Source organism: Phyllopteryx taeniolatus, chromosome 15, assembly GCF_024500385.1.
Source record: "Phyllopteryx taeniolatus isolate TA_2022b chromosome 15, UOR_Ptae_1.2, whole genome shotgun sequence".
Lineage (NCBI taxonomy): Eukaryota > Metazoa > Chordata > Actinopteri > Syngnathiformes > Syngnathidae > Phyllopteryx > Phyllopteryx taeniolatus.
In genome coordinates, this window is record NC_084516.1 from 20,634,192 (window position 1) to 20,659,122 (window position 24,931).

Here is a 24,931-nt window from a genome sequence, read left to right on the forward strand (position 1 = left end):
AGAACAACCTCTAGACTGAGAATTCCTCATGAGTTTAGATCAACACGATCTATCCTAAGCCACAGGTGTCAAACTCAAAGCTCAAAGTTCAAAAGCCAGCATCTGTGATGGTATGGGGCTGCGTTAGTGCCAATGGCATGGGGAACTTACATTTCTGTGAAGGCACCATTAATGCTGAAAGGTACATACAGGTTTTGGAGAAACATATGCTGCCATCCAAGCAACGTCTTTTTCATGAACGCCCCTGCTTATTTCAGCAAGACAATGCCAAACCACATTCTGCACGTGTTACAACAGCGTGGCTTCGTGGTAAAAGAGTGCGGGTACTAGACTGGCCTGCCTGCAGTCCAGACCTGTCTCCCATTGAAAACGTGTGGCGCATTATGAAGCGTAAAATGCGACAATGAAAACCCCGGACTTTGAACAGCTAAAGCTGTACATCAAGCAAGAATGGGAAAGAATTCCACCTACAATGCTTTAACAATTAGTGTCCTCAGTTCCCAAACGTTTATTGAATGTTGTTAAAAGAAACGGTGATGTAACACAGTGGTAGACATGACCCTGTCCCAGCTTTGTTGGAACGTGTTGCAGCCATAAAATTCTAAGTTCATGATTATTTGCTAAAAACAATCAAGTTTATCAGTTTGAACATGAAATATCTTGTCTTTGTCGTGTATTCAATTAAATTTAGGTTGAACATGATTGGCAAATCATTGTATTCTGTTTTGATTTATGTTTAACACAACGTCCCAACTTCATTGGAGTTGGGCTTGTATTTGTCACACTTAAATGCTTCCCATCATCACACAAACTTAAATATTAGGCAAAGACAACACAAGTGAACACAAGATGCAGTTTTTAAATGAACGTTTTTATTATTAAGGGAGAAATAAATCCAAACCTACATGGCCCTGTGTGAAAAAGTGATAGCACCCTACGCCTAATAACTGGTTGGGTCACCCTGTGCAGCAACGACTACAATCAAGCATTTGCGAAAACTTGAGTCTCTTACAGCGCTGTGGAGGAATTTTGGCCCACTCATCTTTGCAGAATTTTTGTAATTCAGCCATCTCAATAAGATTCAGTTCAGGACTTTGACTAGGGCACTCCAAAGTCTTCATTTTATTTTTCTTCAGCCATTCAGAGGTCGACTTGCTGGTGTGTTTTGGATGATTGTCCTGCTGCAAAACCCAATTTCGTTTCAGCTTGAGGTCACGAACAGATGGCTGGACTTTCATTTTTGGTAGACGGCAGAATTCATGGTTTCATTTATCACAGCAAGTCTATCAAGTCCACAAGCAGCAAAACAGCCCCAACCAACACACTAACACCACCATATTTTATTGTTGGTATGATGTTCGTTTTCTGAAAGGCGGTGTTACTTTTACACCAGATGTAATGGGACACACACCTTCCAAAAAAGTTCAACTTTGGTCTCGTCAGACCACAGAGTATTTTCCCAAAAGTCTCGCAGATCATTAGATGTCTTCTGCAAAATAGAGACGAGCCTTGTTCTTTTTGCTCAGCAGTGGTTTTTGTCTTGGAAATCTGCTATGCAGGCCATTTTTGCCCAGTCTCTTTCTTATCATGGAGTCATGAACACTGACCTTAACTGAGACAAATGAGGCCTGCAGTTCTTTGGATGCTGTTGTGTTTGTTGTTGTTGTTGTTGTAGTAGTAACCTCTTGGATGAGTCATTGCTGCGCTCTTGGGGTAATTTTGGTCGGCTGGCTACTCCTGGGGAGGTTCACCACTGTTCTGTGTTTTCGCCACTTGTGGATAATGGCTCTCACTGTGGTTCGCTGGATTCCCAAAGCTTTAGAAATGGCTTTATAACCTTTTCCACACTGATAGATCTCAATTACTCTCTTTCTCATTTTATTCCTGAATTTCTTAAGCTCTAGGCATAATGTCTAGCGTTTGAAGAGCTTTTGGTCTACTTCACTTTGTCAGGCAGGTCCTATTTAACTGATATCTTGATTGAGAACAGGTGTGGCAGTATCAGGCCTGGGTGTGGCTAGAGAAATTCCACTCTGGTATGCTAAACCACAGTTATGTTTTAACAGGTTTTTGGCCCTTAATAAAAAAAAAATAAAAAAAAAAACAATTTTCTTTTAAAAATGCATTTTGTGTTTACTTGTGTTGTCTTTGACTAATTTTTAATTTGTTTGATGATGGGAAACATGCAAAAAAAAAAGGTTTTTTGGGCCAAAAAAAATGTCACACCACTGTATATGTAATATGATGAAGCATTGATATGGTTTCACAGTCATAATGGCCCTTCAAAGGAAACTGTAACTACAGTGTGGCCCGTGACAAAAATGCATTTGAAACCCATGCCCTGAGCAAATGAGGTGGTCACTGATAATGTGGTCAATTTTCTTTCCTCCTTGGAAAATTTCACATGTATAGTATTTAGTTTTCCAGTGAAGGATCTCTGAACAAAAGTGCAACCAAATCAATTCTTTACACCTACTTTTAAAATACAACTTTTAAATGACCTTAAAGGGGCTTCTATGCGCAAGACATGCTATCCTCCTACTAGACTTCAGTAAATAATCATGACTGGTGCATTAGGCAGGCAGGACTGACACAGAAAGCTTTCTTGGTCCAACTAAACTTCCTCTGACATGTTGTGGATGGTCTCAATTATCTTCATCTTCATTCGCTTTACTTTGTCTGGAGGGGTCTCATTAAGACACTCCTCGACATACTTCAGGAAACCAGCATGTGGCAACATTATCTGACTTTGATAGAATGTCTTCATGAAGTCCAGAACCTCAATTGTGGCAGGCGGCGGGGGTTTGTTAACACGTTTTTGTCCCAGCACGCCGCTGTCGGTGTGAGATGAAGATGTAGAGGACAGGGATGAGGGCATTGAGTGCTGGCTGTCTATTGGAGGAGGTGAGGGTGGAGATTCAAGCATCTTCATTATGTTAGGTGTTTGATTGTTGGTTTCAAGTGAGTCTTGGCACTGTTGGGAGGAGGAGGCGAGGGGGGCTTGGTTGTCTGGAGGAGGGATGCTGGCGTCCGCCGGTTGTTGAAAGACGACATCTTTAGGCTGCTCCTCTTCGTCACAAGATTCACAAAGGAACATTAACTCTCGATAGTGTTTCCACTTGGGGACATAAAAGTCTTCTGAACCACAGGTTTTGTTAGAGTTCACTGTCTTATGTTCACGTTGGAAGATGGTTCGCAGGTTCCTAAACTTTGTCTTTATGTCCTCCACTACGGAAAGAACAACAAAACACATTTCTCCCATTATTGTACATAAACCCAAAGCTGTCCAATGAAAATATTGTGTAGTGGAACATTTAAATGAGCTTGACCCTCAATTCAGACAATTTGGAGTTAAATCAATATCTGGAAAAATAACATCCCAAAGTTGAACAAAGTCAGACCTTTGAATATTTTGCAGGACTGAAGCCAACCTTGCTTTCACATATCTTGTGCAACTTACCAGTGGGTACCAGTGATGACAAACAGGGGAAAACGTGGTGTATTGACCATATTACAGGACATTTAACAGCAGTGGCATCGTGGCTCCTTAGTACAACATGACAACAACAACTTCACATCCAGTGTTGAGTGAGATTTACTTTATCACACCTATGGACAATTTAGAGTATTCAATTAGAATGTGGGAGGAAACTGGAGTAACCCAGAGAAAACCCACGGAAGCATGGGGAGAACATGCAAACCCCGGAATAGAATCCATCCATCCAGCCATCCATTTTCCGAGCCGCTTCTCCTCACAAGGGTCGCGGGAGTGCTGCAGCCTATCCCAGCTATCATCGGGCAGGAGGCGGGGTACACCTTGAACCGGTCGCCAGCCAATCGCAGCGGATTAGAACCCATGAATTCTGAACAGTGAGGTGGATGTGCTAACCACTCACCCACAGTGCCAAGTGGTTAGCGCACACAGTCCGACACACAGCGATTTTATTAAGCAGTAACAATATTTTTCTGTTAGAAAACGAATGGATGTTTTCAAGGGTGCCTCTATCGAATGTTACCTGTGAAAGAGTCCTGTTCATTGTTGGAGAGTAAGATGCTCAATGTCTCCAACAGACTCTGTTTCATTAACTTGTTCCTGTACCTCTCAGACTTATAGTTCCACAAACAGTCGTGCTCTGTAGATATGGAACAAAACAAACGAACGAGCGTTTAAGAAACACAAACGTAGATGCTGTTCGGAATGTTTTTTGAAGCAATGTCATATTACAATATAATAACAATAACTCGCATATACTGTAATGACATCAGTTTGTATTTATAAAATATTACAAAACGCTTCTTAATGGCAGATGAAAATACACTCTTGGCACAACATGAGGTACAACTGCAGAATGTAATGATTCAATACAATTATAAACAAAATCTGCCATGCTCAATTTTGATTGACACCCCAGAAATACATTTAAATAATGATTACATTATATTTGGGGTTCTGCTTCATTCTGAAAGGTATTTGGTCCACTTCAATTGCTAAAGTAACCAAAATATTAGACAGACCACTCAGTAAACTACAACATATTGCTGAATAGTGTTGTGCTCAAGAACACACTATAAGAGACCAAGACTTCTCCAAGACCAGAGCCTACCGAGACCAAGACAAGCCAAGACCAAAACCATAAAAAACTATTTGAAAAACCATGACAAGGTTGAACAGTTAAAGTGCATCCATCCATCCATTTTCCGTACCACTTATCGTCACTCGTGTCGCGGGCGTGCTGGAGCCTATCCCAACCAACTCTGGGTGAGAGTACAGCCTGAACTGGTCGCCAGCTAATCGCAGGGCACACATAGACAAACCACATTCACCTTCACACCTACGGGCAATTTAGTCTCCAATAAACCTACCATGCATTTTTGGGGGATCTGGGAGGAAACCGGAGTACCTGGAGAAAACCCAGAGAATAAGCAAACTCCACACAAGTGAGGCCGGATTTGAACCCGGGTCCTCAGAACTGTGAGGCTGATGTGCTAACCATGACGGTCCGCAAGCAGCTTGCTGCGGACCGGGTCAGCGCCGCCCGGACATTCTTCCACACCACCTGGACTCCGGAGGTGATCCTGTATGGAGGGAACCGCCATTGCCTGCTCCTGTATTTTGAACAGTGGGGGTTGGAAACCGTAGCAAGCCATGTACGGGGACATACCGGTAGCGGAGCTAGTGAGAGAGTTGTGGGCGTACTCAATCCACGGGACGAATGAGCTCCAGGATGAGGGGTTACGTGCCGCAACACAACGGAGGGCTGATTCCAGGGATTGATTCGCCCGCTCCGTTTGGCCGTTGGTCTGCGAATGATACCCTGAGGACAAGCTGGCTGCTGCGCCCACTGCTTTACAGAATTCCTTCCAAACCTGGGAGGAGAACTGAGGACCTCTGTCAGAGACAATGTTGATGGGTATACCGTGGAGTCTGAAGACATCCTGGACAAGGAGGTTAGCGGTTTCTAAGGCAGATGGTAATTTGGGGAGGGGGACGTAATGGACATATTTGGAAAAGTGATCAACAATAGTGAAAATGATAGCGTTACCTTCAGAGGGGGGTAGGCCGGTAACAAAGTCCAGAGCGATATGTGACCAAGGTCAGCTTGTGATAGGCAATGGACGCAGCAGCCCAGCTGGGGGTAGGTGTGAAGACTTCCCTCGGGCACGCTGCAGTTCTTTGTGGGTGGTGGAAGTGGGCCAGTTAAGGACAGCTTGGATCTTGGCAGGGTCGGGTTGTAGTTGTCCTTTAGAGATAACGTAGCCCAGACAGTGTTCGGAGGAGAGGTGGAATTAACATTTTTCAGGTTTAACATACAGGCGGTTTTCAAGGAGGCGCTGGAAGACTTGGCGTAGATGACGCCGATGTTCTTCAAGGCAGCAGGAGAAAATGAGAATGTCATCCAAATAGACAAAAACAAACCGGTTTAGCATATCACGGAGGACGTCGTTAATGAAGGTCTGGAAGACAGTTAGTCAATCCAAACGGCATGACCTGGTATTCGAAGTGTCCGAGAGGGGTGTTGAATGCGGTTTTCCATTCAGCCCCGTCTCGGATACGGATGAGCTGGTAGGCGTTTCGTAGATCCAATTTGGTGAATATCCGGGCGACACAGAGGGGTTCAAACGAGGAATCGATGAGGGGAAGCGGAGATTTATTTTTGACGGTGATGTCATTGAGACCACGGTCGTCGAGACATGGGCGGAGAGTGGTGTCTTTCTTTTCAACAAAAAAGAAGCCGGCCCCTACTGGAGAAGAGGAAGGTCGTATGAGTCCAGAAGCCAGAGAGTCATGGATATAGTCCACAAACTAATAACATAACGACCGAAATAAAATGCATTCACAGCACGCTTGTAGCCTTACTACTATCGAGACACAACTTCAGGAATTGCAGTCCAAAATCCCCACCACACGACAACACATGGCTAACAAAGTAGTCAATTCCTGATCGCTAAGCAACACGCTAAAAGTAGCCATTTTAGTTTTCGACGCTTGTATTGCAGCTTTAAACCAAAATAGGCAGGCCATAACCACGGTGTTGTCCGTGCTCCTAAACGGTTTATCCTCACAAACAGATTGCTAACATGTTGACAAACGACAGGCTATATGAAATTGCTCCCGTTCTAGACAAGTTAGCAATAGATAGAATTCTCCCACATTTGGGACCTCTCGACTTAATTAAAACTATCCGGTCTATGGTCCTGACAGGCCCCACTAATCTGGCCCACCTTGGATTTTTCCTTACAAGCCCCCAGCAGCTCTGCATGTCAATCCTGAGTTCCGAGGAAAAGCCTTCCTTGTCGCTCGCTCAATCAACGACGCCCTCAAAGATGCCACTTTGCATCTTGAGGATGTCACTTGGTACCACCTGCCCTCTGGCAGTTACGACAGCCAAATTGTGATTTCTAAGCTTTTCAAACACAAATTTAAATTTGACTCCCAAATGCTTGAACAAATTGAATTTGAAGGAACTCAGGCAATTGACATGACCAAACCAAAGACACCAGAACCCCTGTTAGCGCATTCCTGGTCTGCTACGGTCTTCAACTTAGTGGCCCTAACCATCCTCGACCACTACATGATTTTCAGCTCTACTGAAAAACCCAGAAGCTGCGGCACTGCTTAGAACAGCACTCCAATGCTTGACTGAGGTCTTCCGTAGGAAAGGAATAGCTGAACCAGACATTGACCCAACTCAAACTGTGCAGGGGGATCTTAAACTTATTAGCAGCTTCCTGTCAAATCTGGATTCCAGTCTTCAAAGACTCCTTCTTTTGAAGATAGGAACCAAAAGGTTGGGAGATCCTCTGTCCAATAAGACCAAGATTTTATTTGGATAAACCACAGATTGGACTATTACTCCTGGACGTTGAGTTATGTTTAATCACCGCCTTTTTCAGGGACGCAAATACAGCAATGAACTATTCGTTTAATATTAAAACATGCATAGAAGGCGCCGCCAAACGCCCACTGGGAAGAATTGCTGGGAGACAGGGTGAGACCCTCTGGCGTTTGAGAGTTACTGCAATGTGGACTTCCATTCAGGGTTTCGTTAACTGAAGAAAAATGTCTGTTTTGACATTTCATGAACTCTGCAGAAATATTCCAAATGTATGTCTGGATGTCTGTCTCACTGTCAACTTTACAGGTCCAGCTGTAAGATTTGAGAACTGTTCGTCTTGATTTGGAGACTAAGACTAAACTTTAAATAATCATTCTATGTGCTTGATCTATGAGTAAGAGTACAAAGTTGGGAGTATTTTATGCTAATATAATGATTTTTTACACCATTTTTATGGCTTAATTGGAGACTAAAATTCAACTCGATGGGCGTGGTCTTCTCCGGTTTCCTATTGGACACGACTCTCGTCTCTTGGGTTTTGCTCTCGTGTCCTCCTTCTCTGCTGTTCCTCCTGGCTAATCGCTTTCTTTTCTGCTGTCCTCCGGTGCCACCAGGTGCCACCACGTGCGTGAGCGCCCGCCTCAACCAGACGGTGGCGCTTTCGATCGAGGAAGCCGGCCATGTGGCTTCGATCGCTTTTCCTAGCCGTGGTCTGTTGGCGGAGCCTCAGTAAGCAATTACCGACATTCCGTACTGGTCACGCAAAGCCACAAGTTCAATCGGCAGGAAAGTTACGAGCGCATTGCAATGGGACAACTTCTTTTCATGTTTCCTCCTGTATTTGTTGTATTTTTGTGCATCCTTTTTCTTCAACCAAGCTTGCCTCCGTGCCTCCAGAGACAACTGGGACAGACCACCCCAAAGACCCACGGATCTACGGTCGTGAGTAGGACACCGCAACCGCTGCCAGAATGTGCAAAATTAGTGCCTTATAATTTGGGGGAAAATACTAGCTTCGCACAAGTTCCACCTTTGTACACCTCAACACAGTGCAACCTTTTCACATTTTCCTTTTTCCACACAATGTCCTATTTCCCTTTTCGTACGCCTATTTTTCTTTCACCATTATTCGTTTACCCTTAGTGTTATTTTCGTTTTGTAGTTAGACCCCTGTGTGTTTCTCTATAGATCCCTCATAGATTTCATTCAATTTTCTTTTCCTTTCGGCTTGTCCCGTTAGGGGTCGCCACAGCGTGTCATCCTTTTCCATGTAAGCCTATCTCCTGCATCCTCCTCTCTAACACCAACTGCCCTCATCTCTTCCCTTACTACATCCATCAACCTTCTCTTTGGTCTTCCGCTAGCTCTCTTGCCTGGTAGCTCCATCCTCATCACCAATATAATCACTCTCTCTCCTCTGGACGTGTCCAAACCATCGAAGTCTGTTCTCTCTAACTTTGTCTCCAAAACATCTAACATTGGCCGTCCCTCTTATGAGCTCATTTCTAATGTTATCCAACCTGGTCACTCCTAGAGCGAACCTCAACATCTTCATTTCCGCCACCTCCAGCTCTGCTTCCTGTTGTCTCTTCAGTGCAGTCTCTAATCTGTACATCATGGCTGGCCTCACCACTGTCTTATAAACTTTGCCCTTCATCCTAGCAGAGACTCTGTCACATAACACACCCGACACCGTCCTCCACCCATTCCAACCTGCTTGGACCCGTTTCTTCACTTCCTTACCACACTTGCCATTGCTCTGGACTGTTGAACCCAAGTATTTAAAGTCCTTCAACCCATCACCACTGCAAACAGGAAGGGGTTCGGGGCTGAACCCTGATCCAGTCCCACCTTCACTTTAAATTCCTCTGTCACACCGACAACACACCTCACCACTGTTCTGCTGCCCTCGTACATGTCCTGTATTATTCTAACATACTTCTCGGCCACTCCAGACTTCCGAATGCAGTACCACAATTCCTCTCTGGGTACTCTGTCATAGGCTTTCTCTAGATCCACAAAGACACAATGAAGCGCCTTCTGACCTTCTCTGTACTTTTCCATCACCATCCTCAAGGCAAATAATGCATCTGTGGTACTCTTTCTAGGCATGAAACCATACTGTTGCTCGCAAATTGCTTCTGTCCTGAGTCTATTCTCCACTGCTCTTTCACATAACTTCATTGTGTGGCTCATCAACTTTATTCCTCTGTAGTTCCCACAGCTCTGCACATCACCCTTGTTCTTAAAAATGGGCACCAGCACACTTTTCCTCCATTCCTCACCCGCTAGTATTCTGTTGAACAAGCTGGTCAAAAGCTCCACAGCCACCTCTACTAGATGCTTCCATACCTCCACAGGAATGTCCTCAGGACCAACTGCCTTTCCATTTTTCATCCTCTTTAATGCCTTTCTAATATCCCCCTTACTAATCATTCACACTTCCTGGTCCACCACACTTGCCTCTTCAATTCTTCAACTCCTCAAATGATTCTTTCCATCTGTCCAGCACACTACTGGCACCAGTCAACACATTTCCATCTCTATCCTTAATTACCCTAATCTGCTGCACATCCTTCGCATCTCTATACCTCTGTCTGGCCAACCTGTATAGATCTTTTTTCTCCTTCTTTTGTGTCCAACCTGGCATACATGTCATTATATGCCACTTCTTCCTGTACTTTGAGGTTCCACCAAGTCTCCTTCTCTCCTTTCCAGCCAGAAGATACACCAATTACTCTCCTGCCTGTCTCTATGATCACCTTGGCTGTAGTGGTCCAGTCTTCTGGAAGCTCTTCCTGTCCACTGAGAGCCTGTCTCACCTCTTCCCGAAAAGCCGCACAACACTCTTCCTTTCTCAGCTTCCACCACATGGTTCTCTGCTCTGCCTTTGTCTTCTTATTCTTCCTCCCCACCACCAGATTCATCTTACACACCGCCATCCTATGCTGTCCAGCCACACTCTCCCCTACCACTACCTTACAGTCGGTAACCTCCTTCAGATGACATCGTCTGCACAAGATGTAATCCACCTGCATGCTTCTATCTCCGCTCTTGGACCTCACCCTATGTTCCTGCCTCTTTTGGAAAAAAGTGTTCACTACAGCCATTTCCATCCTTTTTGCAAAGTCTACCGCCATCTGTCCCTCCAAGTTCCTTTCCTGGATGCCGCACTTACCCATTACTTCTTCATAACCCTGTTTCCTTCACCAACATGTCCATTACAATCTGCACCAATCTCGACTCTCTCTCTCTGTCTGGGATGCTCAGAACTACTTTGTCTAGCTCTTCGATAATTTCCCTTTCACCCATAGGTCACATCCTACCTGTGGGGCATACCCGCTAATCACATTATACATAACACCCTCAATTTCAAGTTTCAGCCTCATCATGTCAACCAACTCCTGAGATTTTCCTGTCATAGTCCCGACATTCAAAGTCCCCACATTCAGTTCTAGGCTCTGTGCTTTCCTCTTCTCTTTCTGCTGAAGAATCCGCTTTCCACCACTTCTTCTTCTTCTTCGACTTCGACCCACAGTAGCTGAATTTCCACTGGTGCCCTGCAGGTTAATGGTGCCAGGGGCGGACGTTGTTAACCCGGGCCACGACTGATCCGGTATGGAATTCTTTACGCGAACGCTCATATTTGTTTGGCAAAGTTTTAAGCCGGATGCCCTTCCTGACGCAACCCTCTGCATTTATCCGAGCTTGGGACCGGCCTACAGTTTTCACTGGCTTGTGCACCCCCCATAGGGCTGGATTTCGTAGATTTCATTAAATATTCTATAGAACTCCGCTATTTGTTGTGTTTTGTGTGTTTTTTGAGTTTAATAAGGAAACCTCTGTAATGTAGCATGTCCTAAATCTAGCAACCTTCAGATTATGAGACTGATCAGTTTTTTCGGCACTTTTTCCGAGATTTTATACATAATGGATGGATGGATGGATGGATGGATAAAAAAAGAGACGTGTTGCTCTTTCGAGAAAAACATTTGTTTAAATCTAATGTCAAACGTCTGTCGGACTAAACCGGAAGTGAACACAGGCGTTCACCTTCAACGAATTGATTTCTTAAATAAATTATGTTTTATCCAACGCCAATATACAATACAATCCTTTACAATATATTGGCAAGTAACACTGGCTGTTGGGCAACTGTAATGTTTTATTTCAAGGAACTGAGGGGGGGGGGGGGGGGGGGGGGGAAAGCAGTTCCTCTTCACGTCAGTCACAACACCATTAAGGTTCCAGTTTAGGAACCTGCGATTACGGGGGGGGGGGGGGGGAGTTTATTAACACATGAATTCAATCTATTTATTGTTTTTACGTGGCACTTTTCCCTAGTATCACATTAAAGAAGTTGAAAAATAGCAGATCAGTGCTGGTCTCGACCAGTCTTGATGGAAAATCCCGAGTCCGGCCGGTTCGAGACAGAGACAAGAACAAGACCTTCAAAATGCGGTCTCGAGACCGGTCTTAAGTGTTACAACACTATTGCTGAACTAATAATAAGAGTATTAAAGTATCACATTTAAAAATCCTGCACTTGCTCTTTTCGATTTGGCCAGGTCTACCTAATGTAGTGTTTGGTGGGTGTAGGTGTCACTCAGTTTGAACTGTAGCCTTTGCTACAATCATGGAAACGCACAAGTTTTCTCCTTTCCTTCAGTAGCAGCTCCGTCACAGCTAATAACTGATCATAACCACAACGTGCTACTTTCATGTGCAAGACCAGTCTTATTTACCATATCAGATGATGGAAAAAAGTGAAACAAATGACACCAAAATAAAACTGCATTACGATATACTACAAAAGCAAATTTTAAGAATCTAACATCAATGTAGGACATAAATATATAACGCCTTTTACTGTGATGTACATACCGGAGTAAAATGATATGAGCTGGTGAACTTTGGTCTCATTCCACTGGCAGCGCGTGTCAGAAATCAGCCCACATTCTAGTTGAACTGGACTGGAGGGAGGAACCTTTACAGGGGAATTGTTTGTACAAGGTTTGCAATTCAGTGGTGAACTGGATCGGGAATTTAGGAATGTGGAAGCAGTTTTTTGATTCTGTAGTTTGAGGTAATCTGAAGCTACAGAGAAGATTTGGAAGCCCCCAATAGTATTGGTGTAGGCATCCGTCTGCCTGACGGTGGAGGAGGTGTTAGTTTGGGTGGAGCATGAGGAGCTGCTCGGGGTGGAGAATGGTAATTTGTTTCCATGTTCCAGCATTTGTGCTTCCTGTAGCATCAGTATCTGCAGGTCGTCTGGTCTTTCTTCATTTTTGCACCACTCGCAGAGGAAGAGCAGCCGCTGATAGTGTTTCCATTTAGAGTGGTAGAGTTTATCAGATGTCCTGCTCACTTGCACCACTTTGTATTCACGGTTAAAAACTGTCCGAAGATTCTTGAACTTGCATTTTATATCTTCAACTGGAAGACAATACAGACAGAACAAAAATCACTTATTTGATTAAAATTGTTGTCCCAACAACCACAACTGCAGTATGTGTGTGGTGCATGAGTGCCTTTAAGGGGCATGGCGTAGTGAGTGACATCAGGAACCAGAGTCAGTTAGGCTGGCCGGATAGTTCACTGTGAGTATTTGCTTCTTCCGACTGTTCTCATTTTGTATTTGTGCGCCTGACCGTTTGTCCTGTTCAACAAATAGGTGAAAGCGCATCAGCGACTGTGGCTCTGCTTGCCCACACGCGTGTCTGCCATGTGTACTACTCAAGTACCAGTGACTCTTGCAGGCATATTCCTCGTGCGAAATGTTGGTGGAATACCTACATAATTGTTCGATGTCAGGGACATCCTACAATAGATGTTCCAATTACATTGTTTGCCATATAGAGTTTTGTAGACACTCCCACAGAGACCACAACACTTTATATTGTATAGACTGCAACTAACTAGAAAGGCCCTCAGTAGATATCCTACTGCTACGAATACTGAAAATAAAAATAATGATCGATTTCTCCTTCCTTTCGGCTAGAAGATACTTACTTGAGAAAGATGCAGAGTGGTCGGACAACCGCCTCCTCAGAATCTTCAGAAGTTTCAAGCGGAGCAGACGATTGTTGTGGTTTTTAGACTTCTTGTTCCACAGACAGCAGTGTTCTGCACAAATGTAAATTTACAATTTGCATACAGTTGATATGCTATATCCCCCCAAAAATAAACTGTCTTAAAATAGTTTTTTTTTTTTTTTATAAAATATTTTATTATTTTCCAATTGCGATAAGCACATGAAATAGTAGCCCGCTACTTATTTTAAATGACAAGTGTGAGCCGTCAACTCATTTAGACTACTGGTGAGCAAGCGAGCTAGCCCGCACCTACCTTGTAAAGTCCGATAAGCCAGTAAACTCCTCCCTCCGCAAGTCACCCACAGCTTTTCTTTTTACACACATTATCAATGCTGCTGCTACATTTGTAATGGGAATAAAACCAAAAGTTGTTTCTCGAGTGACATCTCAAAATTATGATGGTGTGTGCGTGTGTGGGAGGGGGTTGTCAATACCGCTGACTGCAAAGATTGCCTGCTTAATTTGTCTCGTTTTCATTTCACCCATTATAACAAACAGTCATGTGCAAAGGTTTTCATAACTTTGTTATGAAGCTCGTAAAGATAACAAATCTGTCTATCTATCTATTCAAACCCTGTGTATACAGTAGCATAGACATGTGAAGATACTTTTGCTGTGTCTTGAAGGCGTTAAAGCCTCGATGGCATTGAAATTTCTGAATTTTAATGATAAGAAAACAGAAGTGGCGGCACGTTGGACGACTGGTTAGCGCGTCAGCCTCACAGTTCTGAGGGCCCGGGTTCAATCCCCGGCCCCGCCTGTGTGGAGTTTGCATGTTCTCCCCGTGCCTGCGTGGCTTTTCTCCGGGCACTCCGGTTTTCCTCCCACATCCCAAAAACATGCTTGAATTGGAGACTCTAAATTGCCCGTAGGTGTGACTGTGAGTGCGAATGGTTGTTTGTTTGTATGTGCCCTGCGATTGGCTGGCAACCAGTTCAGGGTGTACCCTGCCTCCTGCGCGATGACGGTTGTGATAGGCTCCAGCACGCCCGCGACCCTAGTGAGGAGAAGCGGCTCAGAAAATGGATGGATGGATGTTTTGGACTATGATTTCAAATAGGTAAATTGGTTTGTTTTGCTAGTAAATTACTTAGTGTGACTAATCATAAATGGTACTTTTATATGGTGGTGGTACACTTACATACTGTAATTGCTCGTGTATAATGTAAATTTTTCCTCCCCAAAAATTGTCAAAAGTCAATAGTGTGCATTATAGATAGGTATAGGGAAAAATGAAAAAAACTTTATTTTATAAATGTATGCCGCCATCTAGTGGTTATCAAAAAGCTGTACATTTCATTCCAATATGTCATTGCCACCTAGAGGTCATGAGACAGGTGTCGACTTTCATTCTAGTATGCCACCGCTACCTAGAGGTTATTTACTAAATAAAAGTAGGGCTGTGAATTTCAAAATAAGAGCAAGTGAATAAAAAGAAAGTAGCATGTGTTCAAATAAAGTGCTTAACTTCAGAGTAATTAATTGGAAGAAAAAAAACTAACAAAATAAAGATAATACTTCATGTTTCAAACACATGTATAGAAGCAAAATCATGCATTGTAAAAATGTATTATACATCGGTAGAAGGGTTTTCCAGAATTTTGAGGTCAACTTTGGGGGTGCGCATTATACACAAGAAATGACGGTAATCGTTATTAAATGTATGTCAGTCGTATGGTTGTGGTAATGCTCAAAGTTAAGTGTTTATTTTTCTAGTGGAAGAGCGTGCTCACTAAAAGAGCTGGCTGCTGGCCCATCTGAGTCAAACAAATGATCAAATAAAAGTAAAGCCTTTGTTGTTGTTTTTCATTTAATTGACCTGTTTTGTCTGCCACTGCTTGTTGCAAACTTCTTGTTCATAGGAAAATATTTTTGCAAATATCCCATCTCGAGTCAGGCAGCACGGCGGACAAATGGTTATCACATCTGCTTCACAGTTCTGAGGTCCCAGGTTCAAATCCGGCCTCACCTGTGTGGAGTTTGCATGTTCTCCCCGTGCCTGCGTAGGTTTTCTCCGGGGAGTCCGGTTTCCTCCCACATTACAAAAACATGCATGAAGATGCTAAGTTGTCCCGTAGGTGTGAATGATTGTTTGTCTATTTGTACTAGGGTTGGGCATCCAGAATCGATTGGAACTGTGACTAACATTCCGGTTCTCCCGGAATACAAAGGTTTTGCTTCCCAGTTTCGATGCCTACAGTCCGCCAAGCCCAAAGAAGAAAGTGGCGAAAACCAATGAAAGAAGAACGCGCACAAAGACATGCTAGTGCCCAATGGCGGCAGAGAACAAAAGTGTTTCTTAACTTTGTTAAAATAAATGACGTCGCCTCAATGCAACACTTCGAGTAAGATTGTATTGTTCAAAGGAGGCTTTCACAATGCGTAGAAGTCAGACGTGCTCCCTCCCGCTCCGAGCCTCGGCTTACACCACGCGGAACTTCAGTCAATTGGGTGAGTGTGAAACAATGAAATACCAACTTTGAGGCAGCTACCAAGTTAAACGGTGGGTTGCACTCTTGCACTGATGCGTTTTAGCATTTATTTTAATCTTCAAAACAACATAAGAGCTGATGCCAGGCACAAAAATAAAATCTACATTATTTGACCATACTGGAGACAAAGTAGAAAGAGTCGCATTACAAGCTTAACACTGAGGTCAAACTAGCAACTTTATATCACAATGAATTGGGACAAATTTCACATAGTCTCACAGCGACCTTGTGCCTCATCGGTGGGTAGGTCAAGGGATCGTTTTGCACATAATTTGATTCCATTAATTGCTCTTTTTCACGCTGTCTTGTTTTACTTTCATTTTCACCGGTGTCGTCAGCCAAAATGCTGAGTTCCTGTGTGTACCCTTCAAAATAAAAGGCTACACGATTAAAACATCAAGTCAAGTTAAAACTTGCACATATAAACCATTTGACGTGATAAAACAGTCGCAAACAACTATTTTAACAATCCTATATTTAACTTTTAGCTGAAACATTCATTAACAAATATTAAATCAATTGGGTTAGTTCCACACACATTTAGTTCATAGGTTTGATATTGATCCTGGTTATAAAGAACTCTGAGTCAAATGTTCATTTTAGTCTATGCTGCAGGCTGCTAAGAAAATGGATGTTCAGAATTCGGACACCTCTTTAAACCGTGCAAACTTTTTTGACCCAGCCCTCTAAAAGAATCGCAATTGAGACTCATTTAGAACCGGAATCGGAACCCAAATTGCTCAAATTCAAACAATGCCCAACACTAGGTTGTACCCTGCGATTGGCTGGCAACTAGGTTAATGACCGGTCGCCTCAGTGCAACACTTGGAATAAGATTATATTGTGCAAAGGAGGCTTTCACGATGTGTAGAAGTCTGAAGCGGTCCCTCCCGCTCAGAGCCTCAGCCTACACCACACGGAACTTCAGTGAAGTTAAATTGGGAGAGAGAAACAAAATACATCTATGCAAACATTGAAGCCGCTAACGAGGTAAACGGTTGGTTGCACTTTTGCACTGATGGTTTTTAGCAACTGTCACATAGCGGACAATGACTGTATACGTACTCCGTGATGAGAGGTTGCGGGGACTCATTGTTTCCAGACATGTGCATCCTGGGACTCACATAGTCTCAAGTGTAAAATGACCTCCATCCATCCATTTTCCGTACCGCTTATCCTCACTAGGGTCGCGGGCGTGCTGGAGCCTATCCCAGCTATGTTCGGGCGACAGGCGGGGTTCACCCTGAACTGGACAGCAGCCAATCGCAGGGCACATATACAGTGCCACCAGAAAGTATTCACACCCCTTCACATTTTCCACATTTTGCCATGTTTAAAGACTTATTCTAAAGATGATTTGAGTATAGTTTTTTTTTTTTAAATGTACATAAAACATCCCATAATGACAAAGACATTTTTTTTTCAGACATCAAGTTGGTTTAAGTTGAGAGGCAGCTCTAATTAGCCTTAAGTTTGTTACTCTATAAGTCTTTAATTAAAAGGTTCAGAACAAAACCGTTGGTCTTTTTGTTCCATTTCCAACCACACCTCAAAATGGGAAGAAAATATGACATGGGAAGGGAAAATTCTTGGCTGATTTTACATGGAATGACCCAAAACATTTTCACTTTTCTCAGCACAAACGCATTGCATTAATTTTGCGGGGATTATCAACCTATGCTGTGACATTAAGAGCTGCATTATTTACCCAAGTAATCGGTTGTTTAGCATTTGCCTAGGCTCTTTGGCAATCTCTCAGCATTTACAGTATGTGCTGATTTATTCAGAGCAAATTATTTAAACGTGAAAGAATGTTGCCTACCTGCATAGAAATCAATAAGGGCACATTCCTTCTCTTCAGTCCAAAATGATTTAGCTACCATGTTTGAGAGGATGCAGGATGACGACGAGGTGGTTGTGGTGGGGGATTCAGGGGGAAGGATGGAGATGATGAGTCCTGGGGTGGTGAGGACATGCTGGCTCTCCTCCTGTGAAACAATGAATGAGGACTGCAGTGGAGCATCGGTGCAGTCGTCCGGGCCTGCAGCCTGCAAGAACATCAGCTGCTGATAGTACTTCCACTGCGGTACAAACACATCCGAACCGCACGCCTCACTCCCCTTCACCGCTTTGTACTGCCGTTGAAAGGTGGTACGAAGGTTCTTGAACTTGTTTTTGATGTCTTCCACTGGATAGGGAAAACAGATCAGTGTAAGATGGGGGCGGGGGGCGGGGGGTTGGCTGGTTGGGTTCTGCTACATAAACTACATTTCCATCAGTCGTTTAGACATGCCTGTGAAAGGAGCTGGTGGTGGCTGAGCAGACAGAAGAACTCTCAAGTGTTCCAGCATTTTCCATCTCAGCTGTCGATTTTTGTAGCTTTCCAATTTATGGTTCCACAGGCAACTGTTCTCTAGGAAATCATACATGTTAGTCTCCACTCCTCATAATCCTCACTAATACAGTACTGAACTTTTTGTAATCTCAAGAATATAATTACAGTACTGTACTTCTAAAATAGACATACTACACATTTGTTTGGAATGAAAATGATAGAGATTGACTTGGTTGTTTCATTTCACAATTAATGGGGGTACAGATGCAACTATTTGTATACAAGCAATTTAAAGTTAATGCTAGTACACTGACACAAACTTGGCTGAGACTATACATCACGTCCTTCACATGGTGGCCGAGACAGGTCACAGCAATTGCAAACACCAAAACAAATGCAAATGCATACACTCAAACCACAATACAGTGACATTAATGTACTCCCGCCGACTGTATAATTCGTCCGGGTTACTGGGGACTCACGGGTTTCCCTTTGTCTTTAATAAGGAAAAATATATTAAAAGATTAAAATTGGGATTAGAACTAAACACTCACTCTACCCAGATCACCAAAAGCTAAAGAAAACACATTTCCGAACCTTAAACGATATAGATATCGTCATTACAAGGATACTTTGATTACAAGTGACTGAGGCAGGAAGTTGCACAAGTTTTAGTGAATGCAGTTGGAAAAGTAAACGAAAGTAAGCTATTTTGGGAAGTAAGCCCTTTCTGCTTGTCATAAATCCTCCTTATTATATATCATGCATTTTACTTAGACAGCGCTTTCTAGACATTCAAAGACGCTTTACAATTTCACACATTATTCATTCAAAACTTCAAACTTCAAACAGTTGTCGAGGGCCACACCAGCATGCTAATTTGAATTGAATGTCTTTTTATGAAGCAGTATATTGAATTGTTTTAATTAGGGCATGAACGATTAATCGCACGGATGATTTATTCCGCCCTTTTCAAATCTGCAAAAATTGCAGATTTCTTGCATGTTTTTTTCATACATTAACACATTACGAAATAAGACAAAGATAATGACATTCAAACAAACAACAATACCAAGATTTCAGTCAATTTAAGCATCTTTATATATTATCTATTTTTAAATTAATCAGCCGATTAATCAGTTATCGGAATTTTAGTCGGCAAAATATCAGAATAGGCATAAAAAACAAAATCCATATCGGTCGAGCCCTAGTTTTCAGAAACTGCTTGTGTAGCTGTGGCATATGTTAAGATTAGGAAATAAAACTGTTTTAAAATTCTAAATCAGTCACATTAAAATTCTATACACTATGATTTTAAGTGATTTCCCATTCTAAATCCATATGGTTTGAGATGATGTTGGTCTACCCTTAGCAGCTGTAACACCTTCAACTCTTGTGGGAAGGCTTTCAACAAGGTTTAGGAGTGAGTTTATGGAAATGCATGCCCATTCTTCCAGGAGCATATTTGTAAGGTTACACATTGATGTTGGACGAGAAGGCCTGGCTCACTGTCCACTTGAAATCAACCCAAAGATGTTCTATCGGGTTGAGGCCAGGCCAGTCAAATTTATCCATACCAAATTCTTCATGGGCCTTGCTTTGTGCACAGTCATGTTGGAAGAGGAAGGGGTAATCCTCAAACTGTTGAACTGTACAAAATCTCTTGGCATGCTGAAGCATTCGGAGTTCCTTTCTTTGGAGCTCAGAGGCTAATATTTTGGACATTTACAATTTTGTGGCAATAGTTCGGAGATGGCCCCTTCCTGTTCCAACATGACTGTGCATCAGTGCACAAATCAAGGTTCATGAAGACACTGATGAGAAACTGATGTGGATGAACTTGATTGGCCTGCACAATGCGGAGACTGAGAGCCAGGCCTTCTCGTCCAACATCACTGTGTAATCTCACAAATCGCTTCTGGAAAAATGGTCATAAATTCCCATAAACACACTCCTAAACCTTGTGGAAAGCCTTCCCAGAAGAGTTTAAGCTCTGATAACTGCAGAGAGGGCACCGATGTCATATTTAAACTCTATGGATTAAGAATGGGATGTCACTTAAATGTATAGGAGTCAAGGCAGGTGAGTGAATACTTTTTGCAATATAATGCATCTACACATATTAACATTAGATGAGTATTTAATCCACATGCACAATAAGCATGTCTACAGGGTCCATCATTTTGTATATTTTTTTAAAGTGTCAAGCTGTGATCTCCAACACTCAGTGGAGTGGTTCGCAGCCGTGTGTGAAGCGCTTGGAATGAAACTCAGATCCTCCAAATCTGAGACTGCGCCATGACCTCAGATAAGGGCAAGAAAATGGATGGATGAATAGTTCACTGCGATACATACATTGGGCTCACATTAAAGTGAATGCTTTCAGTGATTCCTGAAATACCATAATGTCACGTTTTGAATTTGAACAGAGCAAAAAGTCAAGGGTACCACTTGTTTTTCATAGCAAACATTTGTGTTGTGAAAAACTTTCACTTTCAGGAGAGGAAGTGTCCTCCACTATTCTGATAAAGTTATAACAGTATTACAATAGACGCCCAACAAACTACTGATTACATAGAATTGGTACTGTCCATTGAATAATTAACTGTTATATTTGCTTCCTTGTTCTCATTAAGTTTTCCACAATTAAATATAAGGTCAGAATATGTCATTCATTTCAATTCAATTCAAGCACTTCTTTCCGACTTTCACAACTGTACCGTCTTCTGTCGTTCGTGTTTCGGCTGCTATGTGACGCCAATGTGCCTCAAATTGCTGGTCGCCATTGCTGTGACCTGTCAGTTGCTCATTGTTGCTCACACACAACAACAATCGGTCGAAACGAGCAACGGTTGCCAAATAACGAACAACCACACTGTCACACATCGGGACACAGTCCCAACTTTAAGAAATTGGTACTTTTTTGAAATAAATATGTTGCAATTGTGGCCATGTTCACTTACTGGAAAAGAATGCTATGAGTGTCCTTTCTTTCTCCTCTGTCCAGTACCTCTCCGGCTTGAAGCTGTTTGGCGAGACCTCCATATTCGTTGCTGCTGTTTGGTCCCCGTTCTGCTTGACTCCGTGATCACGTGATCGACAGCCCAGGCTCTGATTGGACATCAGTTACACGAGGTTCACCAATAGTATTGCACATTGCCCAGTAGAGGTCGCGGTTTAACGCAAATACACGCTCCAAGTACGTCTGCACAAGTACCATCAAACTGCATTACTCCAGTAGAAGTTGATTAATTAGAATGACTTGAGCGTGACAACCAAACTAGCTTCCTGCACAAAATCATGTAATACTCGAAATACTCGCCTGAAAGCGCAAAACATATTTGTGCAAGGGGTGGGTTCTGGGTGGGGTTATAACGACTGCAGATAACGACTGCAATAATAATAAAAGTATTTTCAATGATGTGGAGCGACCCACAGGTCCCCAAATCCCTGGCGGTGTATTTGTGAACGATGAGAGGCTATGTGTATGATGTGAATGTAGGCTCCATCATACCCGCGACCTTAGTGAAGATAAGCGGTGTATGGATGGGTAAATCTTTCCAAGGGTTAAAAAAAATCAACAATAACACAAGAGCACAAACGTGCAAGGTGACACAAAAGTGATTCGCTTAAGGTGGTGTCAATTTATATTCTGTTTTAATTTCTACTGATCAGCATTATGCCTGAACATATTGAGAACAGACATTTTATTGTACAATTATTTCAGTCACAAACATTTAACTCCGTGTACAGTATTTACAGTGGTGAGACACTTTCACTGGTTCAGAACTCTCATTAAAGTGGGTAACAATCAAATGACACTGTTGCACATGCACATTTTCATTCGTACTTGTGAAAAAAATATATGAACAACAGTTGTCTTTCATTTTTTTGGATGTCACACTATATGTATGATATGATATCAGTGGTGAGGGCATTGTTTTGGTGTTATGATTGTGACATGTGATGTTAAAGGTAGGCTTCCAAAAGAAATGTTGACGGTGAAAACATTATGACTATTTTAAGATGAGCCATTATTATTATGATGATGATATTGTATTTATTTATTGATTTGACTAAATTACCTCTCACTAAAACCAGGTTTCCATCTTTTTAACTAAAAATCCTAGTTTCAGATGATGGATTTTCTAGAATATTGTTAACCTTTCACTGCTCAGGTACACAAGTCTTCGTAATAGCCATTTGAATAACCCCTTCATTCACATGTTCAGTTACATTTTTTAGGTCATGAAGCAAACGCTTATGTACACTGTGCCACTTATCTACAGGTAAACTCTTGGACATTCCTTCTTCAATCTTCTCTCTAAAGCTTTCATGAAGTACAAATATAATGCCTGCATTGCATAGTAAAACAATTGAAGGATTGTGGGTCATGAGATGCACTGAGTTGCATCTTGAATTGCCAGAGAATATATCTTTGTGACAAAGTGACAAAGAGATTTCTTCTGTGTGAAGCCGATTTGTTTTTTGTTGTTTTAAATGTGCGTAAGTAGTAGTACACTGGTGAGGAACATTTGGGAGAACATTCACAATGATGATAGCAAAATGGATGTTATTTTGAGAATACATTTGTAACATGGTGGTAATAAATTGTATGGGCAAGAGTTTCATGTTCACAATATAAACAATTTAAAGAAACGACGTCCTCTACTGCTGAATTAGCACCAGAATATATGCAACAACAATGTTAAGGTCCTTCAAAGACAATTACTCAGAAGCAATTTCACACTCCCATTTTCAATATAGTATATTATAAAACAATTCTAATACATGACAAGTAAACAGGTTGAATGTGATCTGAGGTAGTGAAACAAACATGGCAACTGACTTCAAATATAAGCAGATGATCTGTTACTACCCACCTTAAAGTTTATTTCGCTTTTCAATATTTTCCAAAGATAAATATTAATGTATTGTATATTATTTAATACTTGGTCTCCTTCCCACATTCCCAAAAATGTAATTTAATGTGAATGTTAATGGTTGTTTGTCTATTTGTGTCCTGCAATCGACTGGCGACCTGTCCGGGTTGCGCCTCGCCTCACACCCAAAGTCAGCCGGGCGGGCTACCCTCCAGTTTGCCCGCGACCCGAAGGAGAACAAATAAGGTATGGAAAATGGATGGATGGAGTGATTTCATAACTTTCTTTTGGGTTATTTTTGTTTGTTAATAAGGAATTTACTCTTCCTTTAGTCATCGCCTTACTGTGGTGGAGGGCTTTATATGCCCCTGGTGGGTTCAACTCGGGCAAACAGGTCTTACGAGAGGGACCAGACAAAGCACAGCGTAAGACCTCCTGTGAGTACTAACAAACTTGAAGTGTGTTTTTCCTTTCCAGGACAGAGGCAACCAGGGCTCCCCTCAGGAGCCAGGCCTGGAGGTGGGGCTCAATGGCAAGGGCCTAGTGCCTGAGCCCATGGGGCTTGCTCAGACACAGCCTGACGAGACAATGTGGGTGTAATGTAAGCCGGGTGGCGGGCGAAACATATGGCGAGGGTCTAATGAGAATGTCTGGGGAGGAGTTTCAACTCCCATCTCCAGCAGAACCTTGACCACGTCCCGGGGAAGGTGACGGGGACATTGGGTCCGAGTAGGCCATGTTCCAGATGGATGGATGGAATTAAATATACACCTTGACATTTACATTTATTTGATGTGGCTGACTCATCTTCTGGATTATCATAGCATCTCGTATCTTATTCTTGCTCATCAAGTAGAAATGTACAAATCAACACAGAAGCTTTAGCAGCCGTAAATATGTTTCAGACATGTTTCAATTATACAACAAGCAATAAGAAAAACTAGCAGTACAATTCCGCTTTAAAACGATACAGCTGAATATGATAACTTCCTTCAATAAAAAAAATAAATAAATATGTCTTCCACTTTCAGTATAAAGATATACAACAATCCCACCTTAAAAACTTTGTCTTTCAGTTGAGCTAATGAATGACCAGAAATGTGACACAACATTTAAGAAAACTCTTGGGAAACCAAAAATGTGGATGCTTCATCTTTCGATCAAATCAAAACCTGGTGACATTATTGTCGTTCACAACCTCATTTTATCAACCAAATACTTGTCTTAATCCAGTTAAACACTAGCTTCACATTTGGAGCACTTTGCGGCTGCCATTCTGTTAAAATGACTGCTGGCGATGCTGGTCAGTCCAGTATAATGCCAGTCCCGTCCTCCGGTAAAAGCTTCAATGCGATTGGAGCATCATGCTGTCAATCACAAACGTCAGACGATCAAGTCACTGAACCTTTACTCACCCAGCAGCAATGGAAATGTGCTCTTCTTTTACACAAAAACCAATCAATCCAGTTAAAATGTTAGTCGCACACGCTGTGGTCCTTACGCTGGTCCATCAAACAATACTGTCCTGCAGCAGAGGCTCAAAGTCCTCATCACTGGTGGTAGGAGGAGTTTCTTCGTCACTGCCTGGGAGAGGTGTGTTGATATGGACGCCTGCCAGTGAGGACAGCGACTCTTTGCTAGCTGGGCGGGGCTTGTCACTAAGAGGCAGCTGAGAGGATGGAGAGCCAGAGGATGCTTTCTCTGGGATGAAGAGAGCAACGAGGAAGGCGACAACCACTGTACATGCCCCCAAAAGGAAAGGTGGGCCAGGGATGAGCGTTTGCTGATA

The 24,931-nt window shown here is 42.6% G+C and overlaps 2 protein-coding genes across 4 annotated transcripts in view; both read right to left on the reverse strand.

Moving 5' to 3' along the window:
- Positions 1 to 852: 852 nt before the first annotated feature.
- Positions 853 to 21,463, reverse strand: LOC133489791 (uncharacterized). Of its 2 annotated transcripts, XM_061798904.1 has the most exons (7): positions 21,223 to 21,462; positions 18,218 to 18,337; positions 17,747 to 18,112; positions 13,350 to 13,463; positions 12,222 to 12,773; positions 4,017 to 4,133; positions 853 to 3,228 (listed from the first exon to the last, which is right to left on the reverse strand). In XM_061798904.1, exons 1-7 carry the CDS (start codon positions 21,380 to 21,382, stop codon positions 2,615 to 2,617), a joined length of 2,043 nt encoding a protein of 680 aa, XP_061654888.1. In that variant the 5' UTR covers positions 21,383 to 21,462; the 3' UTR covers positions 853 to 2,614. The 2 variants fall into 2 exon arrangements, with proteins under 2 accessions (XP_061654888.1, XP_061654889.1); XM_061798905.1 differs by lacking the exon at positions 4,017 to 4,133 and having other exon boundaries at positions 21,223 to 21,463.
- A 436-nt stretch (positions 21,464 to 21,899) lies between these two features.
- Positions 21,900 to 24,931, reverse strand: part of mfsd14ba (major facilitator superfamily domain containing 14Ba) — a 36,494-nt gene continuing 33,462 nt past the window's right edge. For both annotated transcript variants that reach the window (XM_061799879.1, XM_061799878.1), the window contains one exon: positions 21,900 to 24,925. In XM_061799879.1, the coding sequence (XP_061655863.1) occupies positions 24,653 to 24,925 (273 nt within the window). In that variant the 3' untranslated portion in view covers positions 21,900 to 24,652. The remainder of the gene's footprint in view (positions 24,926 to 24,931) is intronic.